Consider the following 23,448-nt stretch of genomic DNA (forward strand, 5'->3'; position numbering starts at 1 on the left):
CATCCCTCACTCTCAAAAAGCCAGCAATTACCCTTTCCTATACTCTTTATTTAATGAATGAGATATGAAGAACGCATAGAGAATGTGGAAATTCTTTGTTTTCCTCCAATGAAAAAAGTGGGCGTAGCCAAAATCCGAATAGACACGATCGAGAATGGACTAAAGAGCGTTGTGGAAGCTCGAATGAGAGAAAAAAGAAATATATATTGTATCTTTATTTCTTACTTTTTTCTCTTTTTTTACCCCCAGTCCAAGCATTGTTAGACGTTGTTTGAATACTCAGTCTCTGACTACCCATGGTGCAATAAGCCTCGTGCTCTCTACCAAACGTAGTTAGTGCATAGAATATCAATCGATTCGTTAGGAACAAATTAAAACTGCAAGTTTTTTTGTGTATTGTGCTATATATTTCGCAATAATAATGGTCAAGATAGAGAATTTGGCTAATGAGGTAATTTGGACAATTCTGGCAAATAAGGATATTAGCATCAAGGACATCATAAATTTTAGTTCCACGTGCAAACAATTTCAGTACATAAGCGGAGACAACATTCTCTGGAAGAGAAAGATTACTCAGATGTAAGTGTTTTATCTGTAAACTTTTTTGTTATTTCACATGATTGGTACATCGCATAAAAAGAAACATTGCAAAAATCAAAAAAATTTACGCGAAAAAATCCTCTTTTGAAACATTTAAAATGATATCTGGCATTTAAAAAATTTCGAAATATGAATGTAATTTAAGAAATTGTATGATTAATTTGTACCATTAGTTTTTTTCAAAAAATTCACAAAATTTTTGTTAATATTTAAATAAAACTTTCTGAATAAAATCGCGTAAATTTTATTAATTTTAAAAACACAAGATGATAGAAAGTCTGTTATAGCTTAAAAGATTTATGAAAACTTAAAAGCTGTATAAAAAAATAATAGATTAATTTATTTGTCATCACTATCAATAACTATTTGTGCAAGATGTAAGAATAATAGCACAACTGTTAATGAGATGATTTTTCGTGCGAGAATAAATAAAAAACAAACTAGAAAACGCAAGAAGTAACTATTTTATACGAACTTTTGAGATTATATTTCAATTAAATAAGAAATATTAACATGCGTAAAATATTTTATATTATTATTAGTTTTAATAGATAATATATACATTATACATAATAAACACAAAAACCATGTGGTTAATAAATTATTAAGCCCACGTAGAAATTTTATACGAAACTTCGGTTTGATGATTGATGATTCACGTTGGATTTACTAACAAGTCAGATTATTTAAGGATCTACACAAGTAAGATTATTTAATATTATAAGAATCTAAAAAATTATTAATATTTTATTATAACAAAATAGTGTGTGTGTGTGTGTGTGTGTGTGTGTGTGTGTGTGTGTGTGTCCATCCACGTTTTTATCAAAATTTAAACGTTTCAAAAATTTTTTAAGCTACAGCGTTCCAATTTGGCATACAAATAAAGTAGTACAACACTGTCAATTACTGTCATTTTTATAAAAATTTATACTGTAATTTCATACTTTAAAATTATATTTTTTCAAAAAATGTTTGCGGTTGCTCTAACTTTCATAAATTTTGACATATCAAGATAAAATATGTTACATGAATAGAGTTTATTAAAGAATTATTGGTATTGAGTTTGGCGAGGATTGGTGAAAGGATTTATTTTATGGATTATTTAATATAATTTTGAATTTTTTAGAAATGTGCATTTTTAATTCTCGCAAATTTTGAGATATCAAAATTTTTTTGATATCTCAAAATAAAAATAAATGTTTTGTACAACCTTTTGATTAAAATAATTTCTTTAGTATTTTTAAGTAGTTTTCTCACAGTTAATTTTGTCAATACATATAATAATTTTTTATTATAAAATAAATAACGCGCTAGCGCGCGTGGCTTGGCGTTTATTTTTTACCTTTTCTGAAAACGTAAGTTTTTAGGGATTATATCATTATTTTTTAATGTTATAAAATTTTGTTTTTTATTTTCTATTTATTTAATTACCTTGTTTATTTAAAGTATATGTAACATTTTGTTCCTTATATTTTTTATATTGATACTTATTTGTAAATTCGGAAATATGTAAAAATCATTGTTATCTAATTGCATTTGTCGAGAATAGAAATACTGTAAAATATAGAATGCTTATTAAACTTTTTTTTATTCTCTCTATCTCTCTTCTTTCTTTCTCTTCAATATTATTTGTGTGTGTATGTGTTTTTGTAATTTATTGGTTGTGCGTGCGTGCGTGCGTGCATGTGTGCGTGTGCGTGTGTGTGTGTGTGAGAGTGAGTGAGTGAGTGTGTGTGTGTGTGTGTGTGTGTGTGTGTGTGTGTGTGTGTGTGTGTGTGTGTGTGTGTGTGTGTGTGTGCGCGCGTGCGCGCGCGCGCGCGCGCGCGTAATATAAAATTCGACGAAAATATATTTCGTCATGTTATAATAACAGTAGCATGCAAATTTTCTTACTACTTATAATGCTTTACCACAATCACGCCATACAATATGAGTTATACTAAAACATTGCATAAAACAAAATAAAATATATTTTTGTAAATATGTATTTGAAAATAGTGTTTTGTGGAAAACGTTTCACATTTCTTACAGACTTAATTAACATCTTAACAATTTCGATATATAAGATTATTGAACATCGTCAGTTTCTTCAATTTGATTTAAATACATACGAGTCGTTGTGTTCAATTTTTTTTAGTATGATTTTTAGTATGAAAATTAGTTAAAATATTTTCTGTTTAAATTTTAGATGGCCTTCTATAAAGAAATTCTATTACGACAACATGGGCAAATTACATCTCGCCAATATTGACGTTGTAAAAGAAGGTTTTAAATGTAGGACAGAATTATTGCATTATGTGTCTCGCATGTCTAAGATGTATTATTACTGTAATGATCGATATCAAAACGGAGATATTTTCATGAAAGATATGAATGATTTAAAGCTCTGTCCGGATGAAGAAAAGCACTGCATGAATTATTTTTTCATATTTGATGAACTTATTAGAATCGTATATACCCAAGATCCACGGTAAGACTAAATGTGAATTTTAAAACCATTAACATATATAATAGATTAATGTATTAATCGCATAATAAATATTTACATATTTTTTAGCCAATCCAATTTAACAGAAAGATACTACAGCATACAAATATTTCAATGCCTTAACAGATATATTTTTAAATTAAAATGTCAAAAATTTAAAAACACACCCAAAAAACAACGGTGTTTGGAGGATATAATTATCATGATATTACAATGGTATCATCCTGATAAATATATTACTAACTTACTTATAGATGAATTCATAGATAATTTAGTGCAGAAAGTATTAAAGTGTCTAAAAGATGAAAATCCCACGCATCCTTTATTATCAATATCAGTTGAACAATTCTCGATTTGGAAAAGTAATAATTCTGATAAAAATTATTGGAGCGAAGAGGACGCAAAGACGATTAAGCGTATACTCGATAAGACTATTATAACATTTGATTCCTATAAATTTTGAATGGAATTGAATCAAATAGATACGGACGCGTATGATTACACGGTATGTGATTTTTTTACACATATGATATTTTTTATTAGTTATAAATTATAATTATTAAAATTCTACATATAAATTTATAATGTAGGTATATGTGTATTGTATACAGGGTATTTCAGGAGGAATGGTCAACATTTTAAGACGTGATTGTACATATCATTTTAAGCAAAAAAGTTTATATAATAATTCTTTACATGATATTGACATTATAATTATCCTTATTATATCTTAACGCTTTTATTGTTTTTCTACAGATTAAAGAAAGAAAATTGAATTATAGCCATATGTATTGGATGTTAATGTATACCTGCGTGGCGAAAAAATTGGGCTTATATTTTGAAATATCAGCACACTTTCCGATGGGCTCTTTTTTTAACATCCATTTGGTTTGGCAACCCAGGTAATATATATAAAATTAACTTTCAGATTACTTTGATTCTGTTTTTCCTGGTATCTTATTACACGCATAAATAAATACACTCTAATAATTACATATACAGGGTTTGTCAAAAGTGTGGAAACCCCTAAATAATTTTTGTAAAAATGAAAATATCAAAAAACGGTAAAACATGTATTTTGATTTATCAAAAAAGCTACCCTATGACATGGATACCGATCATCCCCCACCCCCTGGTACGCGGGGGTAAGAGGGGGGTTGAAAATTTTAAATTGGATTAAGGGTCGAGTGGGGGCTCGTTTGAAAGGTCTTTTCATAACAAACACACCCTTAAAATTTTAAGTCGCTACGACCCCCTCATTCAAAATGGCGGCCGTTCAAATTTCGAAATTTCATGCACTTAGTGTTATCCAGGATCAACTGCGTGGAAGTGGCATGAATTTGATCCCTTGTGTGTGTGTGTGTGTGTGTGCGTGTGCGCGCGCGCACACACACACACACACACACACACACACAAGGGATCAAATTCATGCCACTTCCACGCAGTTGATCCTGGATAACACTAAGTGCATGAAATTTCGAAATTTGAACGGCCGCCATTTTGAATGAGGGGGTCGTAGCGACTTAAAATTTTAAGGGTGTGTTTGTTATGAAAAGACCTTTCAAACGAGCCCCCACTCGACCCTTAATCCAATTTAAAATTTTCAACCCCCCTCTTACCCCCGCGTACCAGGGGGTGGGGGATGATCGGTATCCATGTCATAGGGTAGCTTTTTTGATAAATCAAAATACGTGTTTTATCGTTTTTTGATATTTTCATTTTTACAAAAATTATTTAGGGGTTTCCACACTTTTGACAAACCCTGTATACATATAGATATATATAATATAAAAAAAGGGGACTTATAAATACCTCTAAAAGTTAATATTTTCCAGAAATTGTTAAATTATATTGTTCAAACATTCTAAAATGTGGATGAAAAAGTTATATTAATATAATAATCTTCAATTATGGTAGTATGACTTTTCTCTAGAACAGCAATTTTATAAGTGTGAGCTTATATTTCGTAGATTAATTCTTTGGTATTTCTACTTCTATATACATCTATATGTCTATATACATTTACGTCTATATACATCTATGTGCAAAATGATTGACTGAAGTCGACAAGTGAATTATATGATCTCATTTGTAAAATTTTAGATTAACTTGATCTGTTACAAAAATTAAAATCAACAATTAATTTTTTTTAATACTTGTAGTCGATAGGATGTCGATAGGAGAGAGAGATATACGGGAAAGTAACTCTCTTAACTCTTTATTACCTTTAAGTCGTAGAAACTCTTTATTATCATTACTCTTTTAAATTCTCAGAGAGAGAGAGACGCGTTCGACCGAGCGGTCGCCGTTTATAAACACAGTTAAAACGCTTATTCTTTTAAATGAAGCCAATCACGGCATGGCACGTTTCGTCAAAAGTATACAATAAAGATCGAGGCAACGGACAGATAAGCATACACGAAAACACAACAATGACCCGACACGAAAATAATAACATAATACATATACTGGTGACTTATTCCACGGATATCCCGCTACATCAGATACCGCTAACATACTTGTTCAAAATAAAGATATTATATTGTATATACTTATTTTATTAGTTTAAGAAAATATATTAAATATAATAATATTAAAACAAAATCAAGCGAATTTTATACTTTCTGAAGAATTTTCACTTATTGCAAGATGGTGATGATACTAGATGTTTCTCTAAAGTCAAAAAATTTCCCTCTAAAATATTTTTTGGAATATATATTGTTTTCGAAACATTCAAATGTGCACATATAATTTAAATAAATACATATTTTGTAGTTCATATTTATAACATATTCATTAACTTTATATAACACTTACTCATAACATTTATTTACTTTACGAAACTCATGTATATACATATAATTTGTTTGAAATTATATATCTTTTTAATCCAATCATCTTTTTTTAGCGAAAATGTCGATGTATTAATCTTCGAGCTATAAACAATTAAAGACAAAGGCGTATTATGAGTTCACATTTAGCGGCGCATCTAGAGGCAATCGCGTAAAAAAACTATTTTGTACCACATTTATAGCATATTTATGCTATTCTCGATAAATGTGCCCTTGAGTACATTTATTTGCGCCTCTAACTTTAGAGGCACGCATCTATCTCTTAGATGTGCCTCTTTATTAGAGGCACTTCTAAGAGATAAAGCAATAGTTTCTTTTTACAAAAAAGATTCCATATAAATTAAAAAAATTATCATTAAATGGATATTTGTTTAGAGCATCTACATTGTACATGTGTAAATGAGCATGTTTCTTTATTGTTTATATAGGAATTGTGCAGAAAGTACTAAATGTTTTCGCATTTGGATACATGAAGATGAAGTGAAGATTTATGCCATAACAGAATGTTTACAGGTGCCTTATCCAAAAAAGATAACTTCAAAATTTGTAAGTAATTATTTATATACCATTTTGATTTAATCTTGTTTTCGACAGAAATTATTGTCTTGTTCATAAGTGGTTAATTCCATCAAATTTTTCATACAAAAACATGTCTAAATACATATCTAAATACAGGAATGTATAACAGGAACTGTTTATAACTTTAGTTTTAGTTAGTAAAGATCTTGTTATGTGACTTGAGTTTATTTAATAACTTATAAATAAGAACTGCACCAGTAGCTATCGATTATAAAATTTGGCAACTCTATCTAAATCTATTTTTTATTTTTTTCACACATTTGTAAATGAAATTTTGTGATTACAGATGATTTCGTGATTAATTCAAAATTTAATAACTATTTTCTTCTTTTTAAGATAACGGAAGTTTTAATGGAAATTTTGGGTTACTATTGTTTGTGGCCAATGGACAAACCCTTTCATCAAGCAATATCTTCACCGCTGAGAAACTATGAAGTGGTAAGAAAATTGCATTCACTCAATGTAAATATTACACATTAAAGACATTTTATTATTTTAAGTAACAAATTAGTATATAATTAAACATATAATCTTACTAATTATTTCGAATCCAAATTATTACATCAAAATATTTAAATAATATAATAAAAACATTAATTATGTGTTAATTTTTCAGTCAATATGTACTCCATCAGATCAAGAAGTTTACGAACAAAGATCGCCTGATGTAAAATATGCAATTGGATTGACTGTTAGACATAGACATATATATAAGCATAATATAATTAAAGACATTGCTGGTGTCATAATAGGATGACACAACGAATGCCGAATTGAACGTTTTCAGGATCCTTCGCGATACTGTAATCAGTATTACTTTAGAAGCCAAAATTACCGGTATAACATCGATAATTGGCAATCGCAACCATACTACGTTTTGTTACTTGATAATGACCTGTGTTATGTGCCACAAAGTACGTATTATTATGCTTTATTTTAAGTTATATTTGTATTTTATTCTGTGATATATTTATTTGTATTACATAGAATGATACATTTTTTATTTCATTTTTTATTTTTATTTTATTTTTTTCTATTTTAGGCGTTATATCGATATGCACCTCAGAATGAATCAATAATGTAGAAATTGGAAAATATTTCTGTAAATTCGAAGGTACTCATTATGTGCCAAACGAAATGCTACGGAAACATTATCCGAGCGATGCCGCAGTCGTTCGCGAAATATTGAGTAATATTTAATTATAATATAATATTAGGAATATATTAATTAGGAATATAATAATTTAGTATTAGAAATATTGAAATGAGTTTTAAATGTGTATATAGCAGGCCATTTCAAATCAATGACTTTTTTCCCCGTCCATTATTTATATGCTTCATTTTTTTCATGTTTTTGTAACTATTGAAAGTAGCTTCCATGAATTTTTTAAAATTTTTATCTCTTGATTTTTAAATTATACATTTAAAAAAAATTGATTTTAAAAATTTCAAATATCTATAACTTAAAAAAAAATATTATTATAAAAAAGGTGGTTATCTTTTTCTTTGAATATATTTTTCTAAACAAATATTGATAAATTAAAAGAAGAAAAGAACCACGCACTAATTATATTTAAAAAGTGGCCGTTAAAATCGATCAAAAGTATGGAAAAGTGTACTTTGTGTGATGCTGATCAGAAATTCAAATAGACACGACCTTCAAATATGCTAGATTTTAAGCTACGAGCCCATAAATGTAATATTTTTGCTCATTTTTAGATAAGAAATAGAAAACTGTGAGTTCGCAGCTCAAAAACTAGCATATTTTGAAGATCATGCCCATTTGAACTTTTGATTCGCATCACACAAAGTACATTTTTTCATATTTTTGGTCGATTTTAACGACGGCCACTTTTTTCACATAATTAGTGTGTGGTCCATAAAAAAGGAAATACTTATTTTATAGATCGGAATGGTGTAAAATACCAAAAAGTGCGATTTTAAAAAAAAATTGAAAAAAAAATCGAAAAATAGTCTAAAAATATCGAAAATATCTGAATCCTCTCTTCGTCAATAGCTACAAAATTTTGTTTTTAAGTCTAAAATGTTATAAATTTTTTTGAAAAGAATTTAAGAGGTCTTATTGAGGAAAAAAAGAATATTTTGATAGAGATAAGGCTCAGTTATATTCGAATAAAGGATTAAAGGAATAGGCTAATAAGAGCCGGTGCGTCGGAAATAAGAACGCAAAATTTTGTATACTTATTCTTTATTTCTTTAGAATGTTTCGGTCCTTTTTTTGGACCATCTTCAGCTTAATGTGTGATACAATCTGATGTATAATATAATATTCATTATTATATTATATTATAGAGAAAATATCTGAATCCTCTCTTCGTCAATAGCTCAAAATTTTTGATTTTAAGTCTAAAATTTATACATTTTTTTTTTAATGCGACTTTGGCCCGATATTTTTCTCACAAATATCTTTTTAGGGGGGTCAGAAAGGAATATAGGAATTAAAATTATCAAGCAAAATTCGTGCCCCGTGCACATTATACAAGTTTTAGCGAAAAAAATTAATTTTCGCTATAACACCCGCGTATGGCTCTCATAGCCAATTTATATCCAATTAATATATATTTCTTGAAAAAATTCGAAAAGATCTCATTGAAGAAAAAAAAAAATTTCGGTTAAAATTGACTAAAACACTATTAAATGTTATAAAATTTATTTATAATTTTTTCAATATTTTTTTGAAAAATACATTCATAAACAAAAAATTACCATTTTTTTATAAACAATATTTTTATTTCTCTTCAAGTTATAGATATTTGAAATTTAAAATCAATTTTAAAAAAATGTATACATATAACTCGAAAATCGATAGAGATAAAAATCTTAAAAAATTCAATGAAGCTACTTTCAATAGATACACAAATATGAAAAAAAATGAAGCAAATAAAAAATGGTCGAAGAAAAAAGTTGTTGATTTGGTATGGAATGCCCCATATACAAATACACATATACATATATTATTCACTCAATCGATCAATCGAATGAATCAAACTTTTCTCGGAAGTTTAAAAGAATAATATTGCCTGTATTTCATTATGTCAACTGATTTTTGCGCTGTGGGCAACTATTATAATTAAGATTGTATATCTATATTATTTTATTCTATTTTATTTTGCATTACATACATATAAACGAGAAAATGGAAATAAAAAATAGATCTATATTACGATTATTACTGTAAATCAGAGCAGCGGGACTAGGTTGTAATGAACGAGACACTTACCTGTAAAAAATTTGAAGGAACACATACACGGCAATACACACTGATAATCGTGCGTATTAATAAGTGTTACGGAATCATACGACAATACCGACTCCGATCACGCCATGGTTCATCAGTCGGTCAAAATTACCGACAGTGCTACCTCGTAGTAGCGCTGTCGCTGTAAAGACAAGCGAGTAGCTAGCTTCCGTTTTGCTTCTTCTTCCTGGCAACAAGAAGTAACAGACGTGTTTTTTCTTTCGCTCTCCGCTTTAAGTAGCTTTTGTGCCAAAAGATTCCTCAAGGGCAGCAACAAAATAAAGACATCATCTTTGGATGATTCCTTGGGAGCCAAATTCTTGCCAATTTCGATCTTTGAGATCCTATACATTGAGGGCAGCAACATACCAATGGGAAGCTATCGAGTTTCATCATCAAAGGGGCGACTTTAGTGTCCGCCATTGGCAGTGCCTGTTACGGCGTAATTTCTGAGTACCAGCTACAAATAATACTTGCTATCACTGGTTAACATTGGTTACCGTGATTGGGCAGCAACTTTGGGCTCTGATCAAGCCGAACGGTTTCTCTTCATCTCCAGGTAACAAAATTCTTCATAAAGAAAATAGTTGTCCTCGTAAATACGGTTTACTAAGGCAACGAAGATGGATATTGCCCGAGCTTCAACTGTCTCAAGGAAATATTAAAGCCTATTTGATTAATCTTTTTGGTTTATTGTTCGAAGAAAGTTATTTCATTATAAAACTTGTTCTTTATCTCATATTAATTATTCTAGTATGTATTAGAAAGTCAGAATCTGTTGAGACACCTTTTGATTATCCATATATAACTTTACTTATTATTATTCTTTCTAATTTCCCACACAGTACATGTAAATTCCGAGAATGTTCTGAGAATATCACAAAAGTATATTGCGTATGTTCTAGGAACATTCGAAATACATACTGCGATATACTGAGTATGTACTAAGAATGCTACTATGTCCGATTTTTCCTGCTTCTCAGTACATACTGAAAATATCTTTTAGTATATAATAAGTATATCTATAGAATGTCTTGAGTATGACATTGGTATATACATATATGTACTAATAATGTACTAATAATATACTCAAGACATTCTATAGATTAACTTATATTTTCTATATTTTATATATAAATATAAATGATATATGTTACCGTAAACACCCCATATTTGTTTTTTCATATACTTACTAGTAAAAATATGCAAATTTTGACTACTAAGTATACGGAAAAACAGATTTCGAGTGTTTACGGTACATATATATATAATCCATTTATATTTATACTATAAATTTAACTATAAATTTTACTATAAATAAAAAAAATTTGTGTAAAATATTAACATTTTGTTCACACATAAAATCTTTTTATTCAAATTTCTTAAATATATGTTATAATTGCACATATATTATTTGAACGTATAATTGCACTTTTATATTTTTTTATATAAACATTTTACTTATTATTATTTATTATTATATATATGTATATAATTTTTCTTATTTCACAGAAAGTATTAGATCACGAAGTTGATAATAATGTTCTTTCTGTGCAAACGCTGTAACATATAATAATAATTTCACATAAGAATACATTTAATAATATCTAACATATATTTAATAAGCTATATGCTATATGTTGTTACTGAAATTAACTTTTAAAATCATTTTAAAAATTAATTGCAGTATAATAACTTAGCTCTTACTTAATCGCACACTATATAATTAAAATATGTTATAAAACTCACTTGATTTTTGCGAATCCAGAGTTTCACTTTTATTTTTTACATATCCCATCTCTATATATATATGTGTATATGCGGAGATACTTTTTCTTTAGAAAGATTCTGCAGAGATCACAAAGTGATAATTGATATAATAAACGACAATTGATAATGACGTCCTTTTTTTGTGCAAATAACGCTGTAACATATAATGAGAACTTCATATAAGAATACATATATTAATATATATTAGTTGTTACTGCAATTAACTTTTAAAACGGTTTTAAAAGCCTAGTTAACATATTATTTTATATGTATGCAATATCTTTCATTCATTATCAATGTGTAATATACAAATATAGAGTATTGGCATACATTAGTCTTTTAAGATTGTTTTAAAAGTTAATTGCAGTAACAATTAGCTTACTTAATCGTACACACTATATAATTAAAATATGTTATAAAACTCACTTGATTTTTGAATCCAGAGTTTCACTTTTATTTTTCACATTTACATCTCATCTATATACATATGTATATATGTGTATGCGGAGAACACTTTTTCTTTAGAAAGATTCTGTAGAGATCACAAAATGATAATTGATATAATAAACGACAATTGATAATGACGTCCTTTTTTGTGCAAATGCTGTAACATAATAATAAGAATTTCACATAAAAATACATATTTTTGATACATTATAATATTCGATTGTGAGGTTATAATTTGCATTAATGAGGTTAATTTGTGTGTTTATAATTATGAAGTATTAATAAATCATTGAATAGCTTTTATAAAATATCCTTTTTACATTTAATTTATTTGAAAATAAAAAGGATTACCTGCGATTAATCACAATCGTAATATAATTGCATCAGATTGCACATAGCACTTGCACGTGGTCAGTGAACAAGAACAAGGAAAAGACAAATGACGGCAATAGCGGAAATTACGTATCCAAAATGGCATACATATCCGCTCATAAGTAAAAATGCGCGTAATTCAATAGTATATTATGAGAATATACGAAAAATAATATACTATAAGAGATATTAAAAGTACATTCTGAGAATATACGAGAATATACGAAAAATAATATACTACACAAGATGTTCTGATAATATCCTGAGAATATACGAAAAATAATATACTACACAAGATATTATAAAGATGTTCTCAGTATATTACGTACAGTACGTACATTCACAGAATGAATATAGAATATTCGTACGATATCATGTGCTGTGTGGGTTGTCACATATTGAGCCTTGATTTCATTTATTATATGATTATATTACACATGTTGAGCCTCGCTCTCATTTATTATATGTTTTGTCTCACATATTGAGCTTCGCTCTCACTCATTATATGATTATATTACACATGTTGAGCTTCACTCATTTATTATATGATTTATTACACATATTGAGCTTCGCTCTCATTTATTATATGATTTGCTATACATATTGAGTCTTGCTCTCATTATAATATGATTTAATATTCTTATCGAGATTTAATTCACTATTCAAAAGATTTTATTGCACACGTATAGAGAAGTATTCATTAATCTATTATGTTCCATTTACAATAATTTAATATACACCTATATGATATTCTTACACCAACAATGACCTTGTTACACTAATTCTATTTGATTCAATATGTTTGTCACATGTCAACATTTCTATATTATTCATCATATGTATTAATTATCTATGAGGTTTGCCAAGGCTTAACATTATTATTTTAATTAAAGGACTTTGATGTGCTTATGTTCATTTATTACATTACTTAATTAGAATTGGATGTACCTTATCATCGGCATATGTATATCATCATAAATATTAATTAATACTTGAGAAGAGATTGATTCGAATTGATTACGTTAAAATAGTTACTTTATCAGTATTATGCGATTGATGCGACTTGATTTACGTTAAAATAGTTACTTTATCAGTATTATAATTGTATTGTTTTACATCCAGTATTGTTTTACATGTTTAAAGACAAGAGGTTTATTTGCTAATTATTCCAACAAATTTTGTATGTTCTATCAAAATACACTTGATTTATGTTTCATGCTTTTTTTAAAGGTTATGATTGTTTATTATTTCTTTATGTACTAATACTGTTTCTTTCAGACATATTCGTATGATTATTTCGTTTTCCTTTTTAAAGCCGCCTTTAATTCCAGACTATTGTTAAAAGCTCGACACGGAAACTAGAACATAAACGGCATTATATATATATAAGCCGATTGATGAACAATAAGCCACCTGCTTTATTCAATTTGATGTTTTGAAGATTCGAAGTTTGATGTACCTATTCAGCCTTATTCCACCACTATATTTTTCACAACCATTTTTTTCACAACTTTGAAATTTTGTATTTTGTAAACGAAGCAGTTTAGGGCATATGTATATACAATGTTTTCTTCATATAATATGTCAAATAATCCATTTTCTCGATAATTTCTAGATATAGTAGTTCTGAGAATATTGGAGTTTATCGAAAGAAACACATTAAAACTGTGAGTAATCCCTTCTGAGAAGATGCGTTGTGCAATCGATAATAAGTAAAAACACTTTGCCAGCTATATTCTTCTTTTCTTGATTAGTTTTCATAAGTGTCTTAAATATATTATTATACCAAAATGCGAAACCATTCGATTCTTTCATTGAGACATTTTCTTGTAGCAACGAGTAATCTGCTCTCGCAATATTCTGACACACTTTGATTTTCATTTTAATTAATTTCATGTTTATCAGACTGATAAGGAAATAGTTGTTACTATTAAATTTGTGCAAAATATAACATTTTATAATTTTCTTTTTCAAATCGTTAACGTCAATTTGTTGCATTGCGATTTTTTTACTTGTGTGTGCTAACAAGGTTTGAACAAGAGAACAAAAGAATTTCATGCGACGTCTGCTTTGATTATAATATAAATGTTATAATTACATATTTTCTTTCTCTAATCGCTGCCTAAAGTTTTAAATAAATTTTTCAGCATCATATTGACTGGCCTCATCATCTCTTTGAACAGGATTTTGCAAAATCTCACTTCTGTTTGGAGAAATCTAGTAGAATATCGTAACGGTTTATTAAATGCTTCACAAAACTATATATGTGTCTATCACTTGTTTCCTATTTTTTAAATTGAATTCGAATGCTTTCTGAGCTCCAAGATAATTGCGTTCCTCAATGCTTTCCATTCTCGATACTATTTATATAATTGTTTGTCAGTAGTAAGTGGGCATGTGTATGGCCCGTCATAACAAACCCCCACCACTCGGCCACTGGCGCCGGCCCCACACCACTCGGTCACTAACGCTGTCAGATATGGCCCGTCAAACTAACCCCCACCACTCGGCCGCTGACTCTAGAGAGGGGAATGGTGGAGGGAATGCCGATTGGTCCCGCCGGTGAGACAAAAAAAGGGTAATAAAACATATTTGCATAGGTCCCGGTGCGTCGAAGGAAATCTTCGATAATAAATACGGTAAGAAATAATTGAAAAGGAAGAGATTACGCAATATTATATTTAAGTAGACGACTAATGACATGACAGAGGGGTGACAAAATTATCCGACAAAATAACGATAAAATGCTAAAGTCGCCGTGGTATACCGAAATCATTGTAGGGAGTATGACATCCCCGTCTACCTCTTGCGGTAGAGCGAATGGGCACCGGCGTCCATGTATAGCGCTGAAAAAAATTAACACAAGCATTTATTTCGGCCGAGCGCTTACTCAGCGTCGCATTGCCAAATATCGTCGGTAACAAAGGAAACAAAAAGATATACAAAAAATACAATCGGCCAGCGTCCGTAATTATAGCTAACCGATTACTCAACGTCACATTGACGGGTACTATCGGCACCTCAGGTAACAAAAAGAGTTCTAATAAAAAACACGTGCATTAGCATTCTAGTAAACAATATAGTTAGGAAGTGCATGGACATTTGTTGGATAATAAAACAGATATGATCAGGCATGGGAGTCTGAGACGCAATATTGAGACAGCTGATGTTATCGAGGTCGTAAATTACCCTAAAGTTTTTTAAAAGATCGAGTTTCTGTTTTGCTATGAGGTTAGAGAATGTGAGAAAAATAACAAAAAGTACAAGTAAAAAGTTTCACACACATTTATTATTACTAATTCTTCATATAAATTGATATTACAAATACATAAAGTTTAAATCGATACATAAAAGTATTTTATTGAAATTACTGAATTACATATGATATCAGTTAGCAACTACGTTAACACGCCTCTTACTTCAACGAAGAAAAATTTTGCGAAATAAATGTACGACTAATCGGTCGTTGTGTTCGCAATTTTCGGTAAAAAGAGTAAGAAACTGATTAAGATCGTAACCGACAGACATATAATATAGAAATACACAGCTATATTGTCCGCAAGTTTGTGAAAAAAATCTTTGTAGTTGTCGAGTGTTCCATCGGTGGATGATGGAGTTTCATCGAAGACGAAGGAGAAATCCGGGCTCCAAGGGTGGTATTCCATAGCTGTCGAAGTAGGTGCCTGTTCCGTGTTCATCGAGGAAAAAGGCGACCCAATGTTCTTCAGGTCGATTATGATCGTCTGTATTAGCGACGATAGCCGTCGACCTCGTCCACACCCTCGGAACTCTGTTGGCGGGATAGACACCCGCATGCCTGACATTGATATGGCTCAATGCTCGTAGAATTTCGCAAGAGTTCATTTTTTTGGTACAACGACGAACGCGTGGATCCTGGTATTATTTGAATAACTTCGGTTTTTATTTCTCCCGCTATAACGTTTTCGCTCGTCAATTTGAGCTTTGCAAGTCTTTCTTCTTTTTCTTCTTTTTTTTCAATCGCCTGCTCGGCTCTCGACAATTTTTTTATCTCTAATACATTATCCGTTTAAGCTTTAATATTATGAATTAGAACGGAATTGCCATTTACGTTGCTAGCAGAATAATCCTTGTCGCAGCTGGTTTTCACGCTTTCATAGCTGACGTCGTCGTCGCTGTCACTCAATTGATAATTTTCGGGGGAACTACAAGTATCGGGTTGACTTACGCTGAGAGTATCGCTGCTGCCGCTATTATTTTGATCGAGTAGCCAACGTTTCAATTTGTAAACGTTATGTAACGCGCAATGAAAGATTTTTCGAATTCCGTGATGAGCGCAATATTGTCCGCACTCTTCATCTAATTAGATTTTTAAATGCTGGAGAGATACCTTCCAAATTATATATCTCTCTGGAAAGTAGATTTCGCAAGTAGTGTGCTTTTTCACTGCCTCTAACGTAAATGTGACGCGTGTGCCTTATAATTTCACATAAATGCAATGTAAAATATTTTGGATTAGTCTCGCCGTCGAACCATTCGATCCCATGATAATTTCGTGTGAGTCAGCAGTTTTGTCGTCTTACTTTTTCGGGTAATTCAGTGAACGGATGCGGCGGCATCATAATCCAGTGGTCGACGATCGACGCGTTAATCGCAACAACCGCGACTTCCTTGGGAAGAAACTTCTCGCTCGCATCGCGGAAGCCTTGTATGTCGATGACTATATCCATATTGCGAAGAAAAAACTTATACGTTTTTGTTGACGAGGTTTAAGTTTTTCACGATCCGTCGACGAGAGCGTCTCAAAGGAAACTGATATTTTTTTTCGTTACATTATAAGTTTTTTTCTCTTGAAACGCATCGGTGAATGAAAGTAAAGGAGGGTGGGGATAAGAAAAATACGTAAAAATTTTTAATCGAATATGCTGCAACGAGAAGCATACCGTGATAAAAAATTTAACCGGAAAAATCGACAATGACTTGACGAGACGAATCGATTTCTATTACATTATCAAATTCTGCGTAAACAATACAGTTAATTGTCTCGGTGAGCGCCTTTTCGAAACGTACCTCTAATCGTAAACTACCGTGTCTCACCCATAGACTGGGCTAGGCGCAGCCGGAAGCCGGACCGCTATTCCGCTACTCTAAAATATTCTCGTTACCGTGGCGCGAGAAATCGCGCCTGGCGCCCAATTATTTCACGAACATACCGGGTTACCGAATTGCAGTATATTACCGAGCACCCCGGTTACCGAAGGTTCGCATATTTAACGAACGCTCCGGATACCGGAATTTCTATCGTTAACGAATAACTAATCATTACCGTTGAACTTTTGAGATTGCACGAACCCCCCTTCGCGATCGGCGTTCGCGAGGCGGGTAAAGACGTCGCAATATATACATCACGGAAATCATGCTAATAATATTATTTGCTCGCATTAGATATTCTGCTGGTCGATTGCCTTCGTCATTTAACGACTTACGAAGATTGCTCCTTGCATTTTATTCATCGTTTATTTCGTAACATCACGCGTATTCAGTGATGTTAATATAATACCTGATATAAGGATATAAGAGAAAAAAAGAGAAAAAAGGAGAGAGAAAGAGAGAGGGGAAGAGAGAAAAATTATCTGATATTAATTTTGAATTCTAGAAGCTTGGAAATTTATCATCAATTAGATATAAAGTAAACCGTAACAATAGCGGAAATGAAACTAAAATATGTTGACGTATCAAATTTAATTATTATTTTATTATATAACAAATTCTTTTTAACATTTGTCATATGTAATTATATAAAATGTTAATTTAAAATTTTTAGCAATGTATAATATATATTTCTTAATTTTCTCTACTCGAATTTGTATAATGTATTTCTCATTTACTAATATAATGAAAAGTAAATATATAAAAATATAAATATAAATAAATATAAATAAAATGAGAATTTAAAGTATTTATTTTATTCTTAATGTATGTTTTAATACGTCATCGTTCTATATTTTATTTACTATTATGTTTATAAAGAAATGTATGTGCTTATTGATTCTTTCTAATTAAATCTTGCAGTTAAATTTTTTATAGGAAACTCTTAATAAATAAAAGTCTAAATGTCTTTAGCTGTCGATTATTTTTTTTCTCAATTATGTAATATGAGATAATCACAAACACATTGCATAATTCTTCGTACGTAATATCATCGATCTATTCTGAAAATGAAAAAAGATGTTATTATGCAAATATAAACACGAGTAAAGTCATTCACCAATACACTCTGTGGTTTATTTTTGCAAATTTTGTATTGAAAAATTTTACATTTTTCAATAAAGACATTATACTTAATTGTAATTAATATCACAAATAATATCAGGTTAATATTTGAATCATGAATTGAGATTCGAGATCAAATCTTGAGTTTTATGTCAAGAATGGTATTAAATATACCAATTAATATTTTAAAATATTTAACATAAAGATCTTTAATGTTACACATAATGTTACAAATTTTTGCAAATTTTTTCTATTTCGATAAATCAAAATGGCTAAATTAAAAATAATTTTAACTTAATTTTGTAAAAAGCCAATACAAGTATGACAAACGAGTTTCCTTAATCATAAACATCGTCATAATTTTGCTCATCAGGAATAATTTACTCATACGTATAAGTCGCTTACAAGAATAAGCACGCGCATAAATTACCTACGCTTCGAATAATAACATAAAATATACATGTACATACATTAATCAGCATTACAAATGGCTGACGCATCAATGCGAAATTTGTTGTCTCTACACTTGAACATTTACATATTAAATATAAGGTTCATTTTTCAGAACATTTTTGCGTAAAAAACGGAAGAGCAAAACACAATTGGAAATCTCATTAAACTATATTATAAAACTACAGTATTATAAAATATTTAATATTATAATAAATATAAATACCATATCAAATAAGACTCGTTAAATAATAAATATTATATAATAATAAATATAAATGCCCGTATTAAATTTATTTTCGATATTCAATTCTGCAATATAAGTAAAACATCTATATTTGTAGAAAATTTATACACTATAATTTTTAGATTTTATATACAATTCTCGTGATGTTTATAATATTTATTTTGTACAAATGTGTAATATATATTTATTATATATTCGTACAATTTTACGAATAAAATTTTAATAATATTAAAGCATAATCGAAATAATTTTTATTACTTAATTTTTTCTATTACTAAATTTTTGCCTACTTTCGCTAAATTCGGCTCTCTTATTAATAATATTTTTGTCTCCACTTCTAAAAACATTGACTAATTCTAAAGAAACCAAACAATTTAATTGAACGTTCTGAAACAACAATTTCATATTGTGTCTCAAGACAGTTTCATAAAAAGGACTAGTAAAAGTCAGGCACTGATATTAGGAGCAATAAAATTCTTTTTAAATTTCTCTATACCTATTGTTTAACTTTCTGGTCCTTTCTTTGGATCATCGAAGAGTGGAAACGTTCAAAATAAGTATAGAAGATTTTAAAAAGAATTTTATTGCACCTAATATCTGTCCTTGACTCTTACTAGCTTCTGGATACCTTAGTATCCAAGACAATTTATTGATCTCAAGACAAGATAAATTTCTTTATTTCACCAAAGTGTCGTGTCCTTGAAACGCTTAATTTGTCCAGCATCGTCGAGCCTTCGCAAGATCAATTTCCATGCATGGATGAATCAAAATCATCGCAATTTAATTTTTTTGAAGCCGCCTCAACTCGCGGCCGCCTGGAACGGAGTACGAGCAGCTGTGGAAAACGCGGAAATTTGTACGCAACGGAATAGCTACACATATCAGGAAGAGATCGTCGGCGGCGAGGACTGTCTTTACCTGAACGGCTATACGCAGCGCGCTTCCGAAACGCCGTCATCCACCGCCCATCGATATCCGGTCATGATCTGGTTTCACGGTGGCGGATGGCTCACCGGGGCTGGTCATTCCGAATTTTACGGGCCCAAGTTTCTGCTGGATCACGATTTTGTCCTCGTCACCCTCAATTTTCGGTGAAGTTCGATCTTGATTATTCTTTAACCTTGAAGGGGTCGCTATTAAATGACATTATTGATTGCATGATTGACATCTGTCATCTATTTTCAGACGAATTAAAATATAAAGACATATAGGGGTCATTCTTAGATTACGTTAGGCTTTTGGGAGAAGGAAGTTGAAGTAGTTCTTACGTAAGATTTTTTAAAATGTTCCTCTGATAAGATAAAATCTAATCAAAATTTTTCTTGTCAAAATAATCATAAAAGTTTTCATTTTCATTTATTTTTATCAACTAATTTTAATTATTTTATAAAAATAATGAAAATGTAACTTTATATTTTGAAAAAGAGACTTACACTTTAGTACAATAAGTGTATTCAAATTTTATACCACGTGGATGACTAATGTCACTCTAAGATTAATTGTGTAATTTAATTTTTTACACGCAGAGATGTGTAATTTCTTATATTAAAATTATGTAAAAATATTATATGCACAATGAATGATGTTTGTTTTTACACAATTATTGGGGAGGAGGAGTAAGAAAGTTATTACAATTTCTTTTATATACGAGGCGCATTTTTAAAGTAAGGTCCGTTTTGAAATAAAAAAAAGATCTTAACATATAAAAATAATTTATTTTAGCCAAAAAACTTCTACAAGCTTACTTTATTTTTCCACATAATCATCATTGACTTCCACCTATTTTTGATATAATTTCAACAGCTTCATAATTCCATTTTCTTAAAAGTCTGCCGCCTGTGTCTTGAACCACTTAGTAACGGCGTTTATGATGATTATGTGGAAAAATAAAGTAAGCTTGTAGAAGTTTTTTGGCTATAATAAATTATTTTTTATAGTTTTATATTGTTAAGATCTTTTTTTTATTTCAAAACGGTCCTTACTTAAAAAATGCGCCTCGTAATTCAAAGAGAAATCGATTTTTAAATAACAGATGTGTTATGCGTAATAACACGTCGATTTTTTGCATTAGACTTGGACCGCTGGGCTTCTTGAGTACGGAGGACCTGGAATGTCTGGGCAATCTTGGATTGAAAGATCAGCAGCAAGCCATGCGATGGGTGCAGGAGAATATCGTTTCTTTTGGCGGTGATCCGAACAGAGTGACTCTCTTTGGCGAAAGTGCGGGAGGCGCAAGTGTTCATTACCATATGGTGAACCCTCTTTCAGAAGGTAAGGTCTTTGGCAAGATTTTCATAATAAATCACATTAATATGTATATATATTTGCATCTATATGTGTGAAACACTTTTATTCTCTCCGGTCTTTGTGTGGTTTTTAATTCCTTATAATTTATCTCTTTAAAATATTTAAATGACATTTATCTTTAAATTTATTATATTCTTTCTTTAATTATATAAATAATTGATATCAATTATATATAAAATATTATATTATATAAAATATTATATTATATATAAATATTAAATCTATTATTATATTATAATTATTATTAATTATATAAAATATAAAAAATATTTATCTTTTAATACATTATATTCTTTCTTGAATTATAATAATGCATATAGTTTAAAATATAAATTAAATATTAATATAAAAATATAAAACGCAAAGGAGATTTATTGGTACCGATCGTCTTTTCTAGGTAGGTAAATGAATTTTTTAACATATTTATCTCTGATAATAACGAATCATTGTAGATGATGTCATGTATAATATTTTCAACAATAATAATATTTTATTAAGAGAGTTTATATAATATAATTAAAAAATATTATATAAATAAAACATGAATATGACAGTTATCGTAATGTTAAAATTAAAATTAAACGGGACAATTTAATATATGTAAAACGAAATATTATAATTAAAAAATACAATTTTTTTTAATTACAATTATAGATTATTTAAAAATAAACAATTTATTTTACTATACTTCTAATTTACTGGAGTTTTTCTTTCGTTAATATTAAATGAATGAATGTTGAAACGATCTCAATCATGTTTCTTAAATCTCGAAGTAAAAGGAAGAAGTATAAATAATTTCAATTATCGAATAATTTAATACAATTTGTTTCTTACTAATTAATTTCTCTGTCGATTTATAGGCTTCGTATATTTTTCACATAAATATAGGTGTCTTAGAGTGTGCAAATGTAACATTTAATTAGATGCAAAGTATGTATATATATAATCTAAGAACTTGAATTAACTGCTGGAATTTGACCTGAATATTTAATACTTTGACTGCTTGTTAAATGTTTTCTCGTGCGGCCTTCTTACGCATTTCTTTATTCTTTATTTCGACAGGTATCTGAAGGCATTCGTTAAGCTGCCAATCATGTGTGCATAGCGTTGCTACGTGTTGCATGAAATTTATAAATTTTTATTTCCTTCTCTCTCTGGCTCTTTATCTTTTATACCTAAGTCTAATAAGATATATATTTTTTTTTTATTTATTTATTTAATATAAAATTTTTTTTATTTCTTTAAAATAGAACATCCTGTATATGAATCACATTTATTATTTGTAATATAATCTTATTTAAATTATTAATAATTATTCTAATGTAATCTCTGATTTAAATTGTTAATTACTATTTTGATGTAATCTTTATGTAAAAAGTCGAGCACATAAATCAAGTCCAGTTTGTAGTGTGAAGTTGGCGTCTCATTTTGTGGAAACTCATAAATAAATAAGAGTTCTGGCTTTATTTACAATAGTTCTAGAGTTCCTGATAGTTTAAACAAATAGTTCTGGCCATTAAAGCAAAAAAATCGATTCGGACAAACTGAGACGCCAAGTTCACGCAGCGTCTCACCACTTTGTCCTACGGCGTTTTCCTTATCAGTAATTATCAGAAATGAAAAGATCTATAGTTCTACATGAGTTCTAAGAAGAGTTCTACCTTTTAAAAGCAAAAAACACTAATTAAACAACAATAAAGACAACCGGATACCAATAGCTATAGATGTCGAAGTGAGATGCCAGTCGATTTTCGAGAGTTCTGCTTATTCTAAAGCAGTTCTCGTATAGTTTCTGACATGTACAATACATTTTTAAAGAGTTCTG

General features: G+C 29.6%; 2 protein-coding genes and 1 long non-coding RNA gene across 4 annotated transcripts; 2 read left to right on the top strand and 1 right to left on the bottom strand.

Annotated features, from left to right (window-relative positions):
- The first annotated feature begins 302 nt into the window (after positions 1-302).
- Positions 303-7,276, top strand: LOC145947360 (uncharacterized). The gene is made up of 6 exons (XM_083057160.1): positions 303-579; positions 2,789-3,050; positions 3,845-3,990; positions 6,369-6,486; positions 6,856-6,957; positions 7,136-7,276. The coding sequence occupies exons 1-6, from the start codon at positions 422-424 to the stop codon at positions 7,274-7,276; spliced, it is 927 nt and encodes a 308-aa protein (XP_082913286.1). The 5' UTR covers positions 303-421.
- Positions 7,277-10,458: 3,182 nt separating this feature from the next.
- On the bottom strand, positions 10,459-12,436 carry LOC145947354 (uncharacterized). Of its 2 annotated transcripts, XR_014427154.1 has the most exons (4): positions 12,347-12,416; positions 11,975-12,152; positions 11,528-11,702; positions 11,118-11,338 (listed from the first exon to the last, which is right to left on the bottom strand). It is a non-coding gene; the product is annotated as an uncharacterized LOC145947354 (long non-coding RNA). The 2 variants fall into 2 exon arrangements; XR_014427153.1 differs by having other exon boundaries at positions 10,459-11,338; positions 11,975-12,436.
- Positions 12,437-20,075: 7,639 nt separating this feature from the next.
- LOC145947352 (juvenile hormone esterase-like) lies at positions 20,076-22,956 on the top strand. The gene is made up of 3 exons (XM_083057154.1): positions 20,076-20,407; positions 21,388-21,587; positions 22,686-22,956. The coding sequence occupies exons 1-3, from the start codon at positions 20,076-20,078 to the stop codon at positions 22,691-22,693; spliced, it is 540 nt and encodes a 179-aa protein (XP_082913280.1). The 3' UTR covers positions 22,694-22,956.
- The last annotated feature ends 492 nt before the right edge of the window (positions 22,957-23,448 follow it).

This window comes from Prenolepis imparis, unplaced genomic scaffold (assembly GCF_030444845.1).
Source record: "Prenolepis imparis isolate NDT839.2.m4 unplaced genomic scaffold, iyPreImpa1.0 SCAF_69, whole genome shotgun sequence".
Taxonomy (NCBI): domain Eukaryota; kingdom Metazoa; phylum Arthropoda; class Insecta; order Hymenoptera; family Formicidae; genus Prenolepis; species Prenolepis imparis.